The sequence below is a fragment of the Prionailurus bengalensis genome, chromosome C1 (assembly GCF_016509475.1).
Source record: "Prionailurus bengalensis isolate Pbe53 chromosome C1, Fcat_Pben_1.1_paternal_pri, whole genome shotgun sequence".
In the NCBI taxonomy this organism is placed as follows: domain Eukaryota; kingdom Metazoa; phylum Chordata; class Mammalia; order Carnivora; family Felidae; genus Prionailurus; species Prionailurus bengalensis.
The window spans coordinates 65,583,341-65,608,087 of NC_057345.1; the positions used below are offsets into that span (position 1 = coordinate 65,583,341).

The 24,747-nt window shown below is 35.1% G+C and overlaps 1 protein-coding gene across 3 annotated transcripts in view; it reads left to right on the top strand.

Moving 5' to 3' along the window:
- Nucleotides 1-24,747, top strand: part of DNAJB4 (DnaJ heat shock protein family (Hsp40) member B4) — a 49,713-nt gene that overhangs the window by 23,478 nt on the left and 1,488 nt on the right. Inside the window, exons 2-3 of one of the 3 annotated variants that reach the window (XM_043575366.1) lie at nt 16,432-16,673; nt 22,736-23,304. In XM_043575366.1, coding sequence (XP_043431301.1) covers nt 16,463-16,673; nt 22,736-23,304 — 780 coding nt within the window. In that variant the 5' untranslated portion in view covers nt 16,432-16,462. Of the gene's footprint in view, nt 1-15,946; nt 16,674-22,735; nt 23,305-24,747 lie in introns of those variants that run through there. The other 2 variants (XM_043575365.1, XM_043575367.1) reach the window with 2 other exon arrangements.

Consider the following 24,747-nt stretch of genomic DNA (forward strand, 5'->3'; position numbering starts at 1 on the left):
CACTAGCCACATGAAGCTAAGGGCTTGAAATGTGGCTATGTGAATTGAGTAAGTGTAAAATTAACACTAAATTCTGAAGACGCAATACCAAAAAAAAGAATGTGAAAGATCTTATTATTTTTATATTGATTACATGTTGTAATGACAATATCTTGGATTTACTGGGTTAAATAAAATACATTATTAAAATTAATTGCACTTTTCACTTTTTTTAAAATGTGGATTCTAGAAATGCTTACATTACATATGTGGCTTGCATGTGTAGCTCACTTTATATTTCTGTTGGATAGTATTGCTATAGATGATATGATCTTTTTTTTTTAATGTTTATTTATTTTTTGTGAGAGAGAGAGAGCTTGTGAGCATGTGGATTAGGAGGGGTAGAGAGAAGGGGAGAGAGAATTCCAAGCAGGCACTGCCTTGTCCGTGCAGAGCCCCACATGGGGCTCAATCCCACGACTGTGAGATCATGACCTGAGCCAAAATCAAGAGTTGGATGGGCAACCGACTAACCACCCAAACACGCTGATATGAGCTTTAAACATAGTCAAAGTGTTATAATCAAATATCAATTTACAAGATCCAATTAAAATGACCTAGAATTCTATAGTTTTTTGGTTCTCTGATTCAATATTGGCAAGTAATGTAGAGAACACTTCTAACTGATTCCAAACTGCTAGGAAAGTATGGGATTAGCTCACTTTATGTTCACTAGTCCTCTAGTAAAGCTTTTCAATGACTTCTTATCAAAGAGGGTAAGAAAGAAGGGCAAGTTGTTACTGGGCTATTTTATTAGGATACTTTTTTTTTTTTTTAATAAGGAGAGCCTTGTGAGGAGAAGGTCCTTTTTTTTTTTTTTTTTTTTTTTTTTTGAGAAGGCCCCATGCACAACTTGGGGCTTGGACTCACAACCCCAATGATTGTTATTCCACCAACTGAGCCAGCCACGCACCCCTAGGATACACTTTAATACCATCACAGAATAAAATCAGTTCTATATTCCCCCCAAAAAGGAAAAAACCATTTATTTATTTATTTATTTATTTATTTATTTATTTATTTATTTATTTAAATAATCTCTACACCAATGTGTGATTCGAACTCACAACCCTGAGATCGAGAGTTGCATGCTCTTCCAACTGAGCCAGCCAGGCCTTCCAGGAAATTATTATTTTTTTTAGAGAGAGAGAGAGTGCGAGTTGGGGAGAGGGAAGAGAGAATCTTAAGCAAGCTCCATGCTCAGCACAGAGCCTGACATGGGGCTCAAACCCACAACCCTGGGATCATGACCTGAGCCGAAATCAGGAGTCAGAGTCAGACACTCAACCAACTGAGCCATCTAGGTGCCTCTATTTTTTTTTTTTTTAACAGTTTTAGTTTTTCATTTAATGTTGGTTATAGAGACAAAATGGTCACCATTCTTTGGGGAATTAAAGATAAGGATGGGTTATTAAATATATTGCAAATGCCCTCTATGGGTGGGATAGATTTATCTCAAGTATACATTAGGATGCCTTCAGCTTTTTTTTTTTTTTTATAATTTATTGTCAAATTGGTTTCCATACAACACCCAGTGCTCATCCCAACAGGTGCCCTCCTCAATGCCCATCATCCACTTTCCCCTCTCCCCCACCCCCCATCAACCCTCAGTTTGTTCTCAGTATTTAAGAGTCTTATGGTTTGCCTCCTTCCCTCTCTGTAACTTTTTCCTTCCCCTTCCCCTCCCCCCTGGTCTTCTGTTAAGTTTCTCAGGATCCACATATGAGTGAAAACATATGGTATCTGTCTTTCTCTGCCTGACTTATTTCACTTAGCATAATACCCTCCAGTTCCATCCACATTGCTACAAAAGGCCATATTTCATTCTTTCTCATTGCCAAGTAGTATTCCATTGTATATATCTTTTTTTTTTTTTTTTTTTTTTTAAGTAGACCCCGTGCCTAGTGCAGAACCCAACATGGGGCTTGAACTCATGACTTCAAGAGTCAATGCTTAACCAACTGAACCACCCAGGCACCCAGAAATTATTATTTAAAAAACAAAATACTTCTGATTCAGATAACTCTAGTAATTTTTATAAACTTAAAAAAAAAGTTTATATATTTTGAGAGAGAGAGAGAGAGAGAGAGAACATGAGTGCGAACAGGGGAGTGGGATAGAGAGAGAGGGGAGAGAATAAGAGAATACCATGCAGGCGTTGTGCTGTTAGCACAGAGCCCCATGCTGGGCTCAGTCCCATGAACCATGAAATCATGACCTGAGCCAAAATCAAGAGTCAGACACTCAACCAACTGAGCCACCCAGGTGCCCCAATTTTTATAAACCTCTTAAAGCAGTTTCATGCTATCTTACTATTTTGAAGGCATGTATTTTAAATTTAATTTAAATTTTTTTTTTAATTTTTTTTTTCAACGTTTATTTTTGGGACAGAGAGAGACAGAGCATGAACGGACGAGGGGCAGAGAGAGAGGGAGACACAGAATCGGAAACAGGCTCCAGGCTCTGAGCCATCAGCCCAGAGCCCGACGCGGGGCTCGAACTCACGGACCACGAGATCGTGACCTGGCTGAAGTCGGACGCTTAACCGACTGCACCACCCAGGCACCCTACTTAAATTTTTTTTAACGTTTATTTACTTTTGAGACAGAGAGAGACAGAGCATGAACAGGGGAGGGGTAGAGAGAGAGGGAGACACAGAATATGAAACAGGCTCCAGGCTCTGAGACGTCAGCACAGAGCCCGACTCGGGGCTCGAACTCACGGACTGCGAAATCATGACCTGAGCCGAAGTCGGACGCTTAACCGACTGAGCCACCCAGGCGCCCCTTAAGTTTTTTTTTTTAATGTTTATTTTTGAGAGAGAGAGAGAGAGAGAGAGAGAGAGAGTGCTGGAGAGGGGCAACAGAGAGAAAGGGGACAAAGGATCTGCAGCAGGCTCCGCATTGAAGGAGAGAGCCCAATGTGGGACTCAAACCCACGAACCATGAGATCATGACTTGAGCCAAAGTTGGATGCTTAACCAATGTGGCAACCAGGTGCCCTCCAATTTTTTTTTTTAATTTATTTTTGAGAGAGAGAGAGAGGCAGAGCACGAGCAAGGGATAAGCAGAAAGGGGGAGATAACAGATTCTGAAACAGCTTTCAGGCTCTGAGCTGTCAGCACAGAGCTCAACATGGGGCTCAAACTCACAAACCGTGAGATCATGACCTGAGCCAAAGTCAGATGCCCAACCAACTTAGCCACCCAGGTGCCCCCCAATGATTTTATTTTTGAGTAATCTCTATACCCAATGTGGTGCTTAAACTCACAACCCTGAGATCGAAAGTCATATGCTCTGTGGACTGAGCCAGCCAGCTACCACCGTATTTTGAAATTTTCAAAATTTTGTTGTAAATCATTTCTTTTGTAAAGACCATTAAATCAATAAAATGTAGAATAAAATAGAGTGTGTGTATTCTATTATAGTGCTTCCTGAAGGAAAAGTATTGTAAAATAAAGCAATGACACAGTATAAAACTTGAAATCATTGGGAATTCTAATATAACTATAGTGATAAAGTGCTGGGAAATTCTGGCAGTACAGATAGTAAGTAGTCCAGGAAGAATTATGATTGATAAAGCTCTTGTTACCTTTTTAGGTTTGTTTGACATCTTTTACTGGTGTTCTTGAAGCTTACAAATATTAATGAAACTGTTAATAACACTGCACGCTAAGAGAACCAAGAAAGTAATTTCATTAGCTTCAAAGTAAATTGACACTTAAGAGATGTCAAATATCAATTTTTTTTTTTTTTAAGTTTGTTTTAGGGCAGTTGGATGGCTCATTTGGTAGGGTGCGATTCTTGATCTTGGGGTCATGAATTCAAGCCCCACATTGGTCATATTGTTTAAAAAAATAAACTTTGTTTCAAAGACTTAATAAATTAGCACTTTTTTTTTTTTAAGTTTATTTATTTATTTTGAGAGAGAGCACAAGCTGGGGAGGGCAGAGAGAGAGGGAGAGTGAGAATCCCAAGCAGGTTCCATGCTGTCAGCGCAAAGCCTGATACGGGGCTTGCCCAGATCTCACAAACCATGAGATTATGACCTGAGCCCAAGAGGCAGATGCTTAACTGACTGAACCACCCAGGCGCCCTAGTCACTTTTTGAAGAACATGAAAGCAATCATTAAGTAAAAAAGAAAAATGACATTCAAAACTCTCAACAATCTGACCATAACTTCGGTCATCTTCCTAAAGTGAGCCTTCCTAAATCCTATGCTTTAACCTGACCAGTCTTTTTGCTGTATCACATACATTTTATGCTCTTTTTGTCTGGGCTTTGTGTTCTTGATCCAAACAGAAAACCTTCCCTGTGCCCCTCTTTCTTTCTAAATTCTATCAATCTTTCAAGACGCTGCTCATAGTTTTCTTTTATAGACATTTTCCATACCCACCATTCCAGCTCAAGAGGAGTATATAATTAACATTTGCATAGTATTTTACTTTTGTAAAGCCCTTCCACATATTTTCTTACTCTTTATGTTAATCTAATGAGATAGATGATGTTTTCCATTTTATGGAATAAGGGAATTGAGTCTCGGAGAAATAGTCATTTTTCGAGAACTTCACATAGATACTAGGTAATGAAGCTAAGAATATTAGAACCACTGCTCTTATTCCAAGTTTCATGATCTTTCCTCATGGCTTAATGGTCCCTTAAGTACTATAACAGTTACATAACACACTTATTTGAAGCTACTAATTGTTTACTCTATTTGTATTAAACTATTAAACTTGATTGTTAGCTGTAGGTTTGAAGGGATATGTACAGATTATACATGGGGAAAGTGAATAAATGGAAAAGGTGAAGAGAGCTGAATACATCTCTTGATAATAGAATCAAAGAGGTCATTAAGAGCTCTTTACCATTCCATTTGCTTTTCTGAAAGCATTATACCTTTTTAAAAGTATACCTAGGGGTGCCTGGGTCGTTCAGTCAGTTGAGGTCAGACTTTGGCTCAGGTCATGATCTCACAGTTTGTGAGTTCGAGCCCCATATAGGGCTCTGTGCTGTCAGTACAGAGCCCCCTTTGGATCCTCTGATCCCCTTTCTCTCTCTCTGCCCCTCCCTGACTTGTTCTCTCTCTCTCTCTCTCTCAAAAACAAACATTAAAAACAAAAGTATAATGACGAGACTTGATCCTTTTCCTGTACCTACCTCAGTGCCAAATTTTTGGTATAATTCTTAAAACGTAGCTGAACAGAAGTCTTTCCTGACCATCCTGGCTAAAGTAACGTTTCTCCATCAACCCCTGTCTTAGTAACATTGAAAAATTTTCTTTAAAGCACTTCAAACTATCTGAAATTAAGTCACTTTTTTATTAACTTGTTTCTTGGTTTTCTTCTCTCACTAGAATATGAATTGAATGGAAGCAAGGATGTTCTCTATCTAGTTTATAGCACATAGTAAGCACTCAGTAAATATTTGCGAATGAGATACTTTATTTATGGAGAATATTCACTATAATAACATCCATCTTTTAAAACAAGTTTTAGAGTATTCATCAAATACTATAAAATGTGCACTCAAATGCTATTGACTGCCTAATTCCAAATACAAGTCCAAATTACTGTAATTACCTAAGGAAGGACATTTTATAGTCAAGAAAAAAGTAGGATTTCTAGAACAATTTAAATAGGGTGTAATGTCTTAAAGACATTTGCCTTAAGCTTATTATTCTGTCTTATAGCCTAGATGGAGCAAGAAATGAATGTCTTCAGTATTTTTCTATTTTTTTCCCTAAAGATAAATTTGCATTTGTAGCCATGATAAAATTTTTAGGGATTGTAACTTACGCTCAAAGTCTGAAATCTTTTCACAGAAATGAAAATTTAGCATCTGAGTTCCAAATTTACAATAAAGCAATTTGCTGTAAGAAATAAATGATAATTTCAACAAGAATTCTCAGGTTTAAAGGCATTTTAGGAAAATATAACATGTAAAGGTTAAATATGTATCCAATTACTACATGGTCAGTAGTTTGATTATATGAAATTATTTAGATAGATATCTAAAAGCAGACCAAGTAATAGAACAGACACAGTACTCTTTAAGTGTATGTTAATATTAGAACAATGTCTACTCTAATTTTAAGAATAAATATCATAACTATTTGATTGCTAGCTAGAGAAAAGCTCTTTGAAATCTTATCACTAGTTTTAATATCAGATGTGTATGCATATATGGAAAACAGATGAGAAAGCACATGGAAGTGTTTTGATAAACTATATTGTATATATGTTATTATAGGGAAGACATAGAACAGTTACTGTTTTTGACACTAAGAAACTAAAATTCAGAAAGAAAAGTCTGAAAAGGGAACATGGTAAAGGGCATGACCTTAGAGGATGCCTGAGTCCTGTGGAGGTGACTCTAGTTATTTTCATACTTTATAACAAGTAAAACTTCCTGAATAAAGGAGGATCTCCAAGTGGTAGCAAAATGGTTTGTATAGTTTAAACTAATGAAAACAGTTTATATGGATATGTCATCACATACATTTTAGTGCTTCCCAATGTGTATTATCTAATTCTCACAATAACCTTTGTGACTTAGGAATTCAGAGAAATTAAATGATTTGCCTAAATAACTCACTTATTAAGTGACAGAGCTGAGGTTAGAAAGCATTTAAATTCTTAAGTCTTTATTCTTTAGACATTTGTAGCCCCCCTTATGCTAGTCCACTAACAGAAATTGAAGATTCAATTTGGCAACTTCCAAATTAGTATGATTGAGGTATATGAGGCATTGACAGAAACTAAAACTGGAAAGATCTTCTGGCCCTAAAATCAAAGATACATATTTTAAGGGGCACCTGCCTGGCTTAGTCAGTAGAGTATGCTTGACTCTTGATCTCTGGTTTGTGAGTTCAAGCACCATGCTAGGTGTAGAGATGACTTAAAAAAAAAACCAAACATTTTTAAGAATATAAACATTGCACTTTTTTCCATTTTTTAAAAAAATATTTAAGTAGATTTTATTTTTTTAGAGCAGTTTGAGGTTCACAGCAAAATTGAGTGGAAGGTACAGAGATTTCCCATAAACCTCCACATATGCACAATTCCCCCTCCCCCATTATCAACATCTCCCACTAGATGGAATATTTATTTACAACTGGTGAACTTCTAGTGATAAATCACTATTACCCAGAGTTCATAATTTACATTAGGGCTCACTTTTAGTGTTGTATATTCTATGATTTTGGACAAATGTAAAATGACATGTGCCCACCATTTCAGTATCATACAGAGTAGTTTCACTGCCCTAAAAATGCTCTGTACTCTACCTATTTATCCTTCCCTTTCCACTAACTCCTGCCAATCACTGATTTTTTTACTGTGTCCATAGTTTTGCCTTTTCCAGAATGTCATATATAGCCTTTTCAGGCTGGTTTCTTTCATTTAGTAATATGCACTTACGGTTCCTCCAGTGTCTTTTCATGGCTTGGTAGCTCATTTCTTTTTAGTGCTTAACAATATTCCATTGTCTGAATGACCAGTTTATCACATTCACCCACTGGAAGACATCTTGGCTGCTTCCAAGTTTGGGCAATTACAGATAAGGCTTCTATAGACATCCATGTGCAGGTTTTTGGGTAGATCTAGGTTTTGAGTTTCTTTGAGTAAATAACAAGGAGCATGATTGCAGGATTGAATAAGTGTATATTTTGTTTTTTAAGAAACCGTCAAATTATCTTCTAGAGTGTACTATTATTTTGCAGTACTACCAACAATGAATGAGAATTCCTATTACTCTATATCTTTGCCAACATTTGGTGTTGCCAGTGTTCTGAATTTTGGCCATTCTTCTAGGTGTGTTGTGATGTCTTTGTTTATTTTCACTTCACTGATGACTTTTGATATGGAGCATCTTTTCATATGCTTATTTGCCATCTGCTAGTCTCCTTTAGTGAGGTTTCTTTTAAGGTTTTTTGGCCCATTTTTCTTTTTTTAAATTTTTTTTATGGAAAATTTTTTTCAATGTTTATTTATTTTTGAGAGACAGAGCATGAGTGGGGAAGGGGCAGAGAGAGAGGGAGACACAGAATCTGAAACAGGCTCCAGGCTCTGAACTGTCAGCACAGAGCCTGACTTGGGGCTCAAAGCCATGAATGTGAGATCATGACCTAAACCGAAGTTGGACGTTTAACCAACTGAGCCACCCAGATGCCCCCTTTCAAAAAAATTTTTTTAATGTTTATTTATTTTGAGAGGGAAGGAGAGAGAGAGAGAGAGAGAGAGAGAACACAAGCCGCCGGGGAGGAGCAGAGAGAGAGGGAGAGAGAGAATCCTAAGTGCTAACAGTGCAGAGCTCCATAGGGGGCTCATATTTACTAACTCTGAGATCATGTCTTGAGCCAAGGTCAAGAGCCAGATGCTTAACTGACTGAGCCACCTAGGCACCCCTGGCCCATTAAAAAAAAAAAAAAAAAGTTTATTTATGTATTTTGAGAGAGAAACAGAGAGAGGGAGGGAGGGGCAGAGAGCGCGAGAGAGAATCCCAAGCAGGCTCCACGCTGTCAGTGCAGAGCCCGAGACGGGGCTCAAACTCATGTACCATGAGAACATGACCTGAGCTGAAATCAAGAGTCAGATGCTCAACCGACTGAGCCATCTGGGCACCCCTCTTTGGCCCATTTTTTTAATTGGGTTGTTTGTTTTCCTCTTGTTGAGATTTAAGAGTTCTTTATTTATTTTGGATAATAGTCTTTTATCAGATGTGTCTTTTGAAATATTTTCTCCTAGTCTGTGGCTTGTTTTCTCATTTGCTTGACAATGTCTTTCTCAGCAGAAAATTATAATTTTAATGTAGTCTAGCTTAAAAATTTTCTCTTTCATGAACTGTGCCTTTGGTATTTTATTTAAATCATTGCCAAACCCAAGGTCATCTCGATTTTTTTCATATGTTCTAGTATAGTTTTGCATTTTTACACTTAGGTCTGTGATCCATTTTGAGTTAATTCTTGTAAAAGGTTTAAGGTCTGTGTCTAGATTCATTCCTTTGCAAGTGGATGTCCAGTTGTTCCAGCACTATTGGTTGAAAAGACCATTTTTTTTCTCCATTGTATTGCCTTTGCTCTTTTGTCAAAGATCAGTTGACTATATTTATACATCTCTATTTCTGGACTCTCTATTCTGTTCTATTGGTCTATTTGCCTGTTCTTTCACCAATACCAGTCTGGATTACTATGTTTGAAATACAGTCAAGGTATTTGAAATTTGCATTTGAAATACAAGTGTATGTATTTGAAATACGATGAATGCTACCTATGTGAAGGTTTAATGATTGTAAATTTTAATGGAGTCAAGATGAATAAGTAACAAGTATTAACTGGAGCATTTGGAAAGAGCCATTTATTCTTAGTTGGACAGCTGTTGTGTGTGTGGATGCATACACTTGTAAATAAAGACATTTTATTATCCCTATGGTGTAGTAATTATTTTGTAGGAAAAAGTCCTTCTAGTTGATATGATGAGATCATTATTATCACAATAGTACTCAATACTTCCATAGTCCTCATTATGTGCCAGTCACATTTAAGTGCATCACACATTTATCTCATTTAATCCTCACAACAGCCCTATGAAGTAGATATTAATGTTAATCCCATTTGACAGATAAGGAAACTGAGGCATAGTAAAGTTAAGTCCAAGGCTCCACAGCTGGAGTCATGTTGTCAGGACTCTAACCCTGGCAGTCTGTCTCTAAAATCTGTGCTTTTAACCACTACACAAACAATATTCCCTGGCGCCACTCTAGCAAATTTTATAACCACTATTCAACTCTCTTTTTTTAAAAAAAAAATGCTTATTTCGAGAGAGAGAAGAGAGAGAGTGAGCAGGGAAGGGGTAGAGAGAGAATCCCAAGCAGGCGCTGCACTGTCAGCACAGAGTCTGGCACGGGGCTCTATCTCACGACCCTGAGATCACGACCTGAGCCAAAATCAGAAACCCACTGAGCCAACCAGGTGCCCCACCACTATTTAACTATCTGAAGTACTGTGAGGACAAGTGTAAAAGAGCCTCAGTCTGTTTATTCTTGGATAAGAAGTATTAGGGAATGGAAGTCACAACTTACTAAAATTAATCACTTGATGAGAAATTTCTGAACTAAATGTACCTACCCATTTATGAATGAAATATTGACAGAAAAAGTTTTCAACAGGAGCATTGGTAAAATATTAGAAGTCGTTTGCCTTCAAGTATTTAAGTGATGATCTGAATTTTAATAATAATTTCTTCTGAGACTCTAGAAGGCATGCTGTCTTTCTTTGTACTAATGTATTATAAACTGGGAAATGATTTGTGAATTGGAGAAAAAAACTTTTTTATTGTATATTAATAAAGCCAAAGTAGAAGGTGAAGATGGCATCAGTTGAATGACTAGTTAGGTACTTTTAGGATTTTTAGTGTGTGATTCGAGTGCTATCTTTAGCTCTGATATCTAAACATATTTAATATTTGAAACTGATTATACAATCAAAAATAATTTCTGTAAAAATAATTTATCTATAGTTACTATGAAAGCATAATATCCCAAATAAGGAATCTTTGTTAAAGTTACTGAAAAAATATGTATAATGTCATTAGAATTTTTACTGAATTCTGGACCATGTCTCCCTAAAATAGAGTGGCACACTTCCTCCAAATAAATTATTGGGCCCAAAACCATTAAACCATGTTTAAAAAAAAAAAAAAAAACAAAAAACTTTGATAAATAAAATAGTAAATACACTTAAGTTTTCTGACTTGGTTGAAAAAATTAAAATCTCTTAAAATACATTATAGCTTTACTTCAGTTAGAGATGAACCACCCCTATTCCAGCATGAGAACTTAATCTTGTAAACTATAAACATTAAGGAGAAGAATCTTTGTAATATTAATTAATTAATTAATTAATTAATTTACTTACTTGTTTATTTTTAAAGTAAGCTCTATACCCAATATGGGGCTTGAACTCATGATCCCAAGATCAAGAGTTACAAGTTTTATCAAATGAGCCAGCCAGGTGCCCCTGTAATTTTCTTTTAATAAACGGAAGAGAATTGTGTTTTCATGGAATAATCACATTAATGTTTGATTAGTAAAAATTTTAAAATACATATGCTAATTTTATATCTTTATTAAAAATATAGTAGCCTTAAAGAAATTTAAGGGAAAAAAGTGTATGTTTTATTAACTCTGGTTCTTGTTACCCAACTTTCTGCCATACACATATATATGTATAAAATCAAATAAGCAACAATCTATGTAATTTTTAAACAGTATTTCAAATAGACTATTATGTAGTTTTTTGGCTGTGTTTTTATTTTTATTATTTATTTTTTTAATGTTTCTTTATTTTTGAGGGAGACAGAGACAGAATGCGAGTGGGTTAGGGACAGAGAGAGAGGGAGACACAGAATCCAAAGCAGGCTCTAGTCTCTGAGCTGTCAGCACAGAGCCCGATGCGGGGCTCAAACTCACCAGCTGTGAGATCATGACCTGAGCCCAAGTCGGATGCTCAACCTACTGAGCCACCCAGGTGCCCCTGTTTTTATTTTTACTTTAAAAAATAGTGGGGCGCCTGGGTGGCTCAGTCGGTTGGGTGACCAACTTCGACTCAGGTCGTGATCTCGCGGTCTGTGAGTTCGAGCCCCGCATCAGGCTCTGTGCTGACAGCTCAGAGCCTGGAGCCTGTTTCCGATTCTGTGTCTCCCTCTCTCTCTGACCTTCCCCCATTCATGCTCTGTCTCTCTCTGTCTCTAAAATGAATAAACGTTAATAAATAAATAAATAAATAAATAAATAAATAAATAAATAAATAAAATAGTAAAAGAACCTTGTTCACATCTCAGCTCCATTATCCCTAAAGGCTGCCCCTACTTTTTCCCTTACATACTCTATTTTTGTCATGATCATTATTTACAGGGATGACAATTGGTCACCCACCCTGATTAAAAAAATCATACAAACACCCTGGGGCGCCTGGGTGGCGCAGTCGGTTAAGCGTCCGACTTCAGCCAGGTCACGATCTCGCGGTCCGTGAGTTCGAGCCCCGCGTCAGGCTCTGGGCTGATGGCTCGGAGCCTGGAGCCTGTTTCCAATTCTGTGTCTCCCTCTCTCTCTGCCCCTCCCCCATTCATGCTCTGTCTCTCTCTGTCCCAAAAATAAATAAACGTTGAAAAAAAAAAAAAAATTTTTTTTAAAAAATCATACAAACACCCTAATCTCATAGATGAAATAAAACTTAGATGAAAAAATTTAATGTAAAGTGATTGTGTAATGGATTTTTAACTCCTAAGTGGTAGAGGAGATAGCTCAGTCTGAAAAAAGTAAATGTAACGAGTAAAATTTCTCTAAAATACTATGCAGTTTAATGACTATATTAATCTATTACCCTATTACATCTAGTGCAATGAGTTTATTGGTATGTTCATAGTTTTTTTTCTGTGAATTATTTTTAAGGACAAATTTCCAGGTTATGGTATTTATAGGGATTAAAATTATTTTTTTATTTTTTTAATGTTTATTTATTTTTGAGAGGGAGGGAGAGAGAGAGAGCATGAAGGGGGGAGGGATGGCAGAGACAGAGGAGACACAGAAGCCGAAGCAGGCTCCAGGGTCTGAGCTGTCAGCACAGAGCCTGACGTGGGGCTCAAACTCTTGAACCATGAGATCATGACCTGAACCAAAGTCAGAAGCTTAACCGACTGAGCCACCCAGGTGCCCCTTAAAATTGTTAATACTTGTTCCCAAATGATTTTTAAAATTATATCTATTATTTATTTTTTTAATGGATAAATGGGTGTTTATTGTTACCAATTTTGAACTGTCCATTTACATCATACATACTTTTTTGTATTTCTCGCTGTTTTAGTTTCCTAGGGCTGCTAAAACAAATTGTCACAAGGTAAACATCTTAAAACAACAAAAATTTATTCTTACACTTTTGGCAGCTAAACCAAGATGTGGGTAGGGCCACGCTCCTTCCAAGGGTTCTGAGAGAGAATCCTAGGAGAGTAGTATAGAGTTATACATTTCAGGAATAACTTTCCTATTATGAGTGTTTCTCATTCTTTAAAAAAAAATGTAGTGGATTTTAGCTCTTAAAAAAAAAGGGATGTTTTTCCTCAGTAGCCTGAGTGTGCTGTTTTTTTTCCCCCCTCTGGGCCTACCTAATTTCCTAGGCTCCATGGTGCTTTTTTCTGCTCACTTGACATTGAAGCAATGGAGAAATAGTCAGGCTCACCTGGCTATGGGTATGAGTTGGCCTTGACCCCTCAACTGCCCACTGATGCTGCCATATTTATCTTCTTTATTGCAGTATAGTTGAACACACAATATTACATTAGTTTCAAGTGTATAACACAGTGATTCAGCAACTCTTATCGGTTATGCTGTGCTCACCACAAGTGTAGCTACCATCTGTCACCATACAATGCTATCACAATACCATTGACTATATTCCCTATGCTATACCTTTCATCCCTGTGACTTATTCATTCCCGTATATAATATCTTTATCCATTCATCCATGAATGGACACTTAGGTTGCTTTCATGTCTCGGCTATTGTAAATAATGCTGTTGTGAATGTGTGGGTGCATATATCTTTTTGAATTAGTGTTTCTGTTTCCTTGGGGTAAAATACCCAGTAGTGGAATTACTGGATCCTGTGGTATTTCTATTTTTAAATTTTTGAGGAAGCTCCACAGTCTTTTCTACAGTGGTTGCTCCAATGTACGTTTCCACTAACTGTGCATGAGGGTTCTCTTTTCTTCACATCCTCACCAACATTTGTTATTTTTTGTCTTTTTGATACTATCCATTCTGACTGGTGTGAGGTAATATCTCACTGTGGTTTTGATTTGCATTTCCCTGATGATTAGTGATGCCAAACATCTTTTCATGTGTCTGTTGGCATTGTTCCCAAATGTTTGAAAGAATTATTTACAGTACTCATTTTACCAAAACCTAGCTAGATTGTTTTATTATTTAAAATCTTCAAATTATAACTGCTTATTTAATAACTTGAAATTTCACAGTTGAGATGAATTCTTGCTTTTCAGGTTTACCACTATGGTTCTTTTTTGTGTGTATGATATTTGAAGAAATATAAAAATCCTTTATCATCCTTCTCTACATGTAGAAAGTCAGATTTGTTTCCATTTGTTAATAGGTAATGCATTTCTCCGAAATGTGAAAGATCTAGTCTCGGGTTCTAAAGTCATTTAATATGCCAAGTCCTGGTGATATTTCTAGCTATCTGAAAATGATTAAATCAGATAAGAATCTATTTTTTCTTTCCTCCCAGCATTACCTACCAGAACAATTCAGGCTTTTCACAGATAGTAATGTCAGTGTTCCTTTGGTAATGAGTATTTTAAAGGAATTCTTTTGGAAATTAATTCTAGAAAAGGTGATTTTTATTATATTTTTACTCCTGCTGTAGATGCTGTACTTCTACAGGACTTCAGCTTGCAATTTTTTTTAAGTAGGAGTTTTAAGTTGACTTTGGATATTAGCATTTTCCCCTAAGGTTTTTGGATTTGAATGTTAACCTTTTGACATTGAGTATTCCTTGATGGAACTAAAAAATTTGCTTGAATGGCTGACAAATCTTTGTAATCTGTAAATAAGCTAGAAAGATGCTATTCATTTCTAATACCAAAGTATTTTTAAAGGAGAGAGTTTTGAAAAACAGGAAATCCTAGCTGTCAAAGTAAAAAGATGAATGTTCTGAAAGAATTGCTGAATCATTAATGTAAAACTGCTTGGCATATAGAGTAGGTGTTCCCATATCTTTAAAGGTTAACATGTGATTGTTACCTTTTCACTATACTTTAAACATATATGTACATTTACTTTTCCTTTAAATGTTCTTTGTTTTCTTCCAAGTTTACAGATTTAAGGTATCTATAGGGCTGTGTGCAATTCTTTTGACATTTTCTTATTAATCCATCTTTCCATTATATTAGAAATGGGAACATCTTTGAAAAGATGACAAAACAATAGGAGATAAAAGATGAGTAATATAGACTGAAAATATTTCTCATAAATATACAAAGTATATACAAAAAAGCAGATATCAAAAGGGTATGTAAATGATATTACATAAACTTTGTTAACAAAAAAACAAATACAAAACTATAAGTATCATAAATATAAATATAATATAAATATTTATAGGAAAAAATGACTACAAGGAAATATACTTAGCAGGAATTACCTAAAGTGGTATGATAGGGAGGTTTTTATTTTATTCTTTTTTCTTTCTGTGTTTTCCAAAACCTTCAGCAATGAGTATTGATAATTATAATTAGGGAAATGTGTTTTTAAAAGCAAAAATATTTCTCATATCGCTGCCCTGTAAATAGCATATCCAGATTTCAAGATGATCCAGTTAAGGTCTTATAAGAAACATGAGTATTTACTGTCTGTAACCTGATACTTTTCTTCTATCTTTCCTGCAGCACAAAAATTCTTTAAATAGTGACCCTAAGAGTTGGGCAGAGACAGAGGTGGGGGGAGTGGGATCTCATTCTGTTTTTGCTAAAGTAGCTAAAATCAGATAAGAAGCTTTCACAAATACTTAGTTTGCCAGAACTATTAACTCTTGTATATTACAGAAAACTAGTTAAAACCACTAACTAAGATAATTTTAAGTCCTTGACTGCTTTTGATGTTTATGATATCCTTTTACAATGTGAAATTGGTATGTTGACCTCCTGGCATTTCTGATTGATAGACCCCAGGAATTCTGAAAATGACACAAATTATCTGAAAATGTTAATTTAAACAAACCATATTTTAGCATTGTGTATCTTATATTTGGATAACTTGAAATTGAAATTAAAATACCTAAAATCAGTTCAAGGGTACCTTTAAATTTGTATAATGCCTTTAATTTATTTTAACATAGGATGCCTATTGGCTATAATTATTTTGTTTTTTTTCTCCTACAATAGAGTAAATAAATACGTAGTTATGATATTCTGTGCTGAAATATTGGGTTCTTAATCCACTTAGCTTCTTAAAAAGGAAATAAAAATGGTAGAGCCAGAAGGAAAATGAATAGTTAATCGTGGAGGAGGAGAAAACCTAGCTCTGTACTTTGACTAGAGGCAGCTGGGGAAGTGACGTCCTGTAGCATTTGCTGTTCTAGAAAGTACAGAGACACGTAGTGAAAATGGGAGGATCTAGAAGGAGGCTGTCTCCTGTGTAGTGTATATTTATCTGTAAGTAAGCCTTTGGGGAAGGAATTAAATAGAGACGCTGCTTGCTTGCTGCCTTAAGACAGCGAAGCTGAATTGCTGATTTGCTTTAACTTTTAAAATACCCAGCTTGGTTTATTTTTCTTGGAATCGTTGTATTGCTAAGACTGGGGACGCTGTTTTCTTTCACAAAGGGAAATCTAAGTTCATTTCAAGGCATTCGAAATGGGGAAAGACTATTATTACATTTTGGGAATTGAAAAAGGAGCTTCAGATGAAGATATTAAAAAAGCTTACCGAAAACAAGCACTCAAATTTCATCCGGACAAGAACAAATCTCCTCAAGCAGAGGAAAAATTTAAAGAGGTCGCAGAAGCTTATGAAGTATTGAGTGATCCTAAAAAGAGAGAAATATATGATCAGTTTGGGGAGGAAGGTAAGTATTCTGTGTATATCTTTAAGTCTCTCCAGCTCTGTCTCTCTTTCTCCCCCGCTTTCAGCTTTCTGGTCATAATTAAATTATCAGGCATCAAAGTAGAAAGACAAATAGATAAAAGCAAGATTTCATCTTTGATCATATGAGTAAATACTATTACATAGCTGTGAATGAAATGTATTTGCTTGCCCTTTTTTTGGCATTTTGTAATATATATATTCTACCAGTAGATTTATGTTAACATTGTATATTTGAAAAGAAACCTTAAATTCCCTTGCCCATTAATGAATTGTGTCAAAGTCTTATGCAACCTGTTTTGTTTTCTAATGAATTTTCTGCCAGAACCAATAAAGATCCTTCAGTCATTTAAAATTTTAACATTGGCAGTTCACATTCTGGGTAGTTTATATTTTATTTGCAAAAACGAGAGAAGTTTTTTGCCTTTCTGATAGCAATTTAGTTTAGATGGAACAAGACAGAATCGTCTCCCTGAGAAGCAGAAGGCCCAGGCATTCAGCTGTAGTTGTTTTTGGCATTCCGCCTGGAGAGGAAAGAATTTTCCTGATGTCATAAAATACCAGAACAAGTTTTTAGCTTAATTGTAAACAGTAAGTGTGTGCCAAGAAACTGAGATCTCAGAAATACAATTTTTTGACCTAAAATGGCCACCTAGTTAGAACAATTATTGATTTACTTTTAGGTAACATTATTTCTTTTGAAATTTTACTATCTAGGTATTGAGGAAAGCGTGACAACTTCCCTTTCCTCTCCCTGCCATACTTTTGTTTCTTGCACTGTGAGATCAGAAACTAGTTGAATACAGTAAACAGGGGTTATTTAAGATTATCCTTTTATCATTCTGGATTTTAAATTAAATTTGTCCATCATCTCCATATAAATGTAGCTATGAAGACTATTTTAAATTGCTAATTAACAGCAACAACAAAAACACTTTAATTCCTATAGGTTCTGGGATTTTTAACATTTCAAATCAGGACCAAGTTATTTCATTATTTTTTTTCCTCCCAAAATGTTCTCTTTTAAATCATTGTAGTTATGAAAACTTTTTTGTTATTTCTTCGTCTCCTTTATTGCATTTAACGTAAAATTTTCCTAATTAGAAATATACCCTAAAATACAGTGAAGCACTAACTCATTAAAAAAAAAAAAATTATATAAGCAGCGTGATTGTGTAGAAACTTTTTTCTTTTTGTTTTGTTTTGTTTTTCTTTTTGATCTGAGTTGCCTTAAATTGCAGTTTCTATTGTTGGTGATGAGGACCTGCAGTGTCAGGCTCTTACAAGATAAATATTGAAAAAGGCAAATAATGGCCAGTTCACTTCTGCTTATTCCTTATGGCCATATTAATCAAAATACGATTTGGTTCATCTCAAAAGCTAAGCAGGATTCTGAGATACTTATAATATACTCTTTCTGAAGAAGTTATTTGTGATTTTGTAAAGGGATTCACAAACATGAAGCAACACTATACATTCCCAAGAAAAAGCAGATATCCACTGCTTAACCCACATCTCCCTGATGGCTCAAGTTTGTTTATGACGAAGCCATAGAATTCAGTGTATACTAAGGATATTTATCTCCAGAATTTTCAAGTCATCCAATGAGACATTTTTCTTGGCTTAATATTACCTCTTAATAGTGTTTCTCTTCAGTAGTATTTCTCTAGTTTGATTTTTACTGCTCATCATCACAGTGAGTGAATTTTTAAAGAACAAAAGCAGTATCATCTCTGTACCCTGAATCTTTTTTTGTTCTTGATTCAGATAATTGCCATAAACAATAAAGGTAATAGAGAGGGGAGAATAAATTTTTTAAAGCATTGAAATATATTCAGAAATATCATTCTCTAGTTAGGAGTTATTTGAAAATACAGTTAAACGAAAGTTATTTGATTATTTTTTCAAAAGTATTCTTCCTTTACAGAAAAGCATTATATTTATTTGCTCTTTATTCAGAATAGCTCATTTATTCTTTGAAAAAATCCCTTGTAGGTATACTGTTTAAATGTGGGAAAACATTTTTTCTCTTTGCCTTTCATTGGTCAGTTTGTCGCTGCAGGCCTGGTTCCATAGCTCTATGTGTTTCTCCAGTAGTAACAAAACACTGAATGTTAGGACTCTGGAACTGTTAGTAATTTATATGATATACTTGTTTCCCCCAGTTATTACACTCGCTGTCAAGGCCTAGGACAGTGGGAACAAGAACCATGAACTGAGAAGTATATGAGTTGAACATGCTAAATTTATATATTTAGAGACTAAGAGAACCAGTGATCCAGTTTATTCATGTTTTGAAAATCTCTAATATCCACAGTTTTAAATGCTGGGTTTTAAAATTTTTGGACAAAACTAAAGATGTTTTAAATTTACCGTATGACCCAGCAGTTCTGCTCTTAGGAATCTGTAAAGGAGAAATGAAAACATAGGTCCACAAAAAAGATATGTACATGAATGTTCATAGCAGCATTAGTTGTAATGGCCCCAAACTGGGAACAATTTAAAAGTACTGTCATTAACTGGATGGATAAACAAAATGTGATATATATGTATGTGTGTACATACACACAGACACACTGGTATACTACTTAGCATTAAAAAGATTGATTTAATGAAACATGCTATAACATGGATGAACCTCAAAAACTATGCTAGATAAAAGAAGTCAGATGTCAGAGGCTACATATGCTATGATTCCATTTATTGAAATGCATGGAAGAGGCACATTTACAGAGAAAGTAAGTGTATCAATGGGTTGCCTAGTGCTAGAAGTGGGAGCAGGGATCAGCTACAAATAGAAAGTAGAGAACTGGTTAGGTTGATGGAAATAATCTATACCTGGATTGTGATGATGGCTGCACAACTCTACAACTTTACTAAAATCACTGATTTATATATTTGCAATGGGTTAATTTTATAGTATGTAATAAATAAAGCTATTTTTAAAAATAGAGAAATGTTCTCCATAGTTGAATCATTTTAAAAACGAAAAACACCCACAACTACAGAAATTTAAAATTGGATTTTGAATCTGTATCTCCTAGAAGGTTTTAGGTTTGTGGTTCAATGGATTTCAACAGAAGTTTGTATTAAAATGCTTTAAAAAAAAAAAAAAAGACTTTCAGTAATGCCTCCTTACAGCATCCTAGATCTGTAACCCTAGATCCTAGATTTCTTTTCCTTTATGCCTTTTTTTGGTATGTAGTTTATTGAGTCACTTTCTTTAACTACTGAAAGGTAGTATTTATAATGATCAAACTTGTGTTTAGTATATTAATCTTTATACTCACTTGTTCCTTCTTTATGTAATCAACTGAATCTCTTTATTTGCTATGTATTTTTAAAAATAAGTTGAATTTTTGAGTCAAGACTACTTAAAGGATCTCATTATTCTAGTAACTTTGTAAGTCTTGCTATGAATCTAGATTTTTACATATCAAATCTCCTTAAAGTAAGAGTTGTTAAAGTCCTGTAATTTTTTTCTTTGAAATCCTAATTCTTCTCCAGTGCTGCTTCTTTTGACAAACTTTCAACTAACTAGTGGAAATTATTGTTATGGAGAGTATACCAAACACATATTTGTTTTTGGATTGCAAATTGGTTGGTTTGTTTTTAAATAATAGCAGTCTTGCTACACAGCATGGGCAAATGTTGATTCCAGAGTATATTCCTTATCATGAAAAGTGATGATGGTGTCTAGAAAATATTTTGGAGAACAGAGGGAATCCAGTTGAATATTAAAATTTTCCATGAGCACTCAAAATGTATGTAATAAAGAGTTGACTGTATAGTTGATAACATGCCTGTTATAATTCAGGTGCTAGGCAATCAAGTGATACTTACATAATAATTCATGTTATATTGTTATGAATATCGGTATGATTTTCTCAGTCATTGTAGTAGCCTTGTACTTAATCTGAGCGATGTATTACTTGACTGTTTAGTGTCAAGGAAAACCTCAAAGCTCCATTGTCAGCTTTGATAAATGTCACTTCAGACTGTGTGAATCTTCTCAGGGCCTCTGTAATCCTGACTGAGTTACCATTTTTGGCAGAGAAGAGATGAGGTTTTAAGGAAAAGCCAAACCCATAGTGTAATAACTTAAAATGTTGTTCTTTCTTTTCATGAATTTATTATGAGTCCAAAGTATTTAGATTTTGCCTTGTAGAGAGTAGATTGGGCAAGCTAATGTACTCAACTCGTTCTTAAACTATTACACTCTATTATATTTGTGGGATAAAAGATGAAATGATTGAAGTAATTTAAGCATTGGTTCAGTCACATTGGTCATGACCTTGAGCTATATACATAACTTGTCATTTATAAAACTCTGTCACTATCTTTTTTTAACATTTGGAGTTAAAACTGTACCACTAAAAATTATAAAAAGAAGTTTTGTGTGAGCTGCATGTTAAAACTCCTTGTCCTGCTTATACTTGTCATTCTCTTTCTGAAAGGAACATCCTAACTGCTATTTGGATGTATCATTCAATACATATTTTAACAGTTTTTCAGATTATTAAATTTTTCTTAGTCTCTCCAGATTTTTATTCATGGATGAAGGTAAAAATTTAAACATCAGTTGAGACTGTTGGATGAAAAAGAATATATATATATATATATATATATATATGTTTGTTTTGAAATTTTAATTTTTATTCCAGTTAACATACACTGTTATATTAGATTTGGGTGTGCAATACAGTGATTCAATACTTCCATACTATATGTAAACTTTTTAATGGAAGAAGCCAAATAGAATAAAACATGCAAAACTAAATCTCTTTGAAAGCATGCTTAGTGATTCCAGTATAATTTTTTATTAAATCTCTCATGTATGTGTATGTGTGATTATACTTTATATAGCTTTTGCCTCTTCTCTATCCCGACATTCAAGATCCCTTTCAAAGTTTAAACACACTTTAAGAATTAGTTTATTCTCTAGTCAATAAACATGAGCGCCATCATTTTCAGCCCTGTATATGTGAGCAATGCAAAAATGAATAGAATGTATTTCCTGCCCTCAAAATACTCACTGTTTGAAGATACTGGAATCTCTTAATCTCTTGAATTTATCACAGTTTAAAATTTTTAGATTCTATTCCTCCTTGTTTCCTTGGTCAGGAATGCCAGTAAGGCTCATTCAGAAACTTTGCTACTACTATAATGATATAAATCCTTGTCAGTATTGATCCTTTAAAAGACCACTATACTAATGTTTGATGGGTCTTTAACAGAAACTGTCTTTAGTATATAGCAGAAAATGCAGCCTCAAAAGCATAATTGTTTGTGAACTACATATTACTTAGTTGAATCTTAAAGAACAGGGTCAAAAGGTCACTATCTCAGAGTCTGAAGCAAGTTGTGCACAACAGACAGAAATAACCAATCCAAGACTCTTGATGTTAGTCTTCTTTCTACATAGTGTTGAAATTAATGCTATCACACAATATGCCTAAACAATTTTGTTAGCTAGAATAGGGTAACAGTTTAAAGAAACATTTTTCATAATGTGTCCTAATAAAATTTTTTCCCCTTTCTGCCACAGGAAGAGTTCTATTTTAATTCTTAAAGTAAAAGATGATCTAAAATGAAGCTAGTTAGTATGAATATGGTCTTTTATATTATTGATTATGCTCTATAATGATACTTAAAGATTTAAGTTATGCATTTTGCATCTATTACCAAAGACCTTTCAATTGTCGTCTTTTGAAAACTTACATACATCAGGTTATCAAACCAGTGGTTTATGAAACAAGAGGTTCCTGACTTTATTTTCTTATTTATGTATAGAACAAAGATTCAGGAATAAATTATCACTAAAGATGGGGATGTGGAGGAAGAATTTGAAAGCTAAACATTTAACTTAGGATGGAATGATCAAAAGTTAGGTAACTGTTCTGTATTTAGTTACAATGGCATTTCTGGCCAATCTTAATAAATTATAACCTAAGGTGGCCAAAATCTTATTAGGGATACAACTTTGAAAGTTTAACTTTCGAGAGTTGCAAGCTTTCTTCTAATCACGTTTATTTGTTCATTTAGGGTTGAAAGGAGGAGCAGGAGGTACTGATGGACAAGGAGGTACCTTCCGGTACACCTTTCACGGTGACCCTCATGCCACATTTGCAGCCTTCTTTGGAGGTTCCAATCCCTTTGAAATTTTCTTTGGAAGACGGATGCCTGGTGGTAGAGATTCTGATGAAATGGAAGTAGATGGAGATCCTTTTACTGCCTTTGGATTCAGCATGAATGGATATCCGAGAGACAGGAATTCTGTGGGACCATCCCGCATTAAACAAGATCCTCCAGTTATTCATGAACTTAGAGTATCACTTGAAGAAATATATAGTGGTTGTACCAAACGGATGAAGATTTCTCGAAAAAGGTTAAATCCTGATGGAAGGAGTTATAGATCTGAGGACAAAATTCTCACCATCGAGATTAAGAAAGGGTGGAAAGAAGGCACCAAAATTACTTTTCCAAGGGAAGGAGATGAAACGCCAACTAGTATTCCAGCAGACATTGTTTTTATCATTAAAGATAAAGATCACCCAAAATTCAAAAGGGATGGATCAAATATAATTTACACTGCTAAAATTACTTTACGAGAGGTAAGTTAGTAGCACCAGGGATTCTGAAACCAGACAGAATTATGCATCTGATCTTAGGGAATTTATCTAAACAATAGCTAATATTTATTAAATGTTTAGTATGTTATTTAAATTCTCATAAGAACCCCCAGAGGTAGTACTATAATACCTCTTTTTTTTTTTTTTAACGTTTGTTTATTTGAGAGAGGGAAAGAGAGAGAGAGAGCGCGCGCCCGCGCGAGCGCGTGTGAGTGGGGGAGGGGCAGAGAGAGAGGGGAACAGAAGATCTGAAGTGGGCTCTGTGCTGACAGCAGAGAGCCCAATGCAGGGCTCAAACCCACAAACCATGAGATCATGCCCTGAGCCAAAGTCAGATGCTCAACCGACAGCCACCCAGGCACGCCTATAATGCCTCTCTCATGGGTAGGATTATATTTTCTAAGTTTAGTTACCTGTACTAGCAATTTAAATGCCAACTTTAAGTGCTAACTGGGTTACATACTATGAAACCTAATATTGGGTTAACTCTACTCAGTTTTTATAGATATGGTTTATGAGATATACATTGGAATTTTATCACCTTAGTCCATGTATAAGGTTTTCCCCAAAATTGTTAATTTGGAGTAATACTTATATAACAAAAAGATACTAATTTAAAATAATTGTTAAAGGTACTGCTTTATAAGTTCTTATTTGTTCTGTTTTTAGATACTGTTTTTCAAATTGCATTATAATCCTGCATATATGGCCATGTCACTTCCCTACTTAAAATTCTTAAATAATTCCACATAGCATCTACCATAAAGTCCAAACTTTTTAGCTTAAAATGAAAGGTCATTTTAGGGGTGCCTGGGTGTCTCAGTCTGTTAAGCGTCTGACATCATTTCAGCTTAGGTCATGATCTAATGGTTTGTGAGTTTAAGCTAACAGCGTGGAGCCTGCTTGGGATTTTGTCTCCCTCTGTTTCTACCCATAAATGTATATACATTTCCCTAAATTTGCTCTATTATTATCTTATATACATCTATGTCATTGTCTGAGCTCTAGTCTATGGAACACTGTTGTTCCTCGCTCTGCTTCAATACTTGCTAACGGTCCAAAGCTTAGCTCATTCTGTACTGTCAGAAGATAAGGGGGTATGATGGGTGCCCTTTGTCTCACAAAAGACTTCTGCACCTCTGTGCCAATGTTATATATACTGTATTGTTATTACTGGTTTGCTTCTGAGTTCCTTGTGCATTCCCTGAGGTGGGGTCCCTGTTCATGGTCCCTTAGCTCAGCATCTAGCAGGAATGTGTGGCATATAGTATGCACTCAGTAAACATTTGTTGACTAAACCAATAAATGTATTTCTTATCCTAATATTTTTCCTTCCAGAGAAGTAGGTACTTACTCTTATTCTATTCTTTTCCTAAATTTCTCCCTCTTTTCTTGTCCATTTCCATCCCTGCATTTTGAATGTTG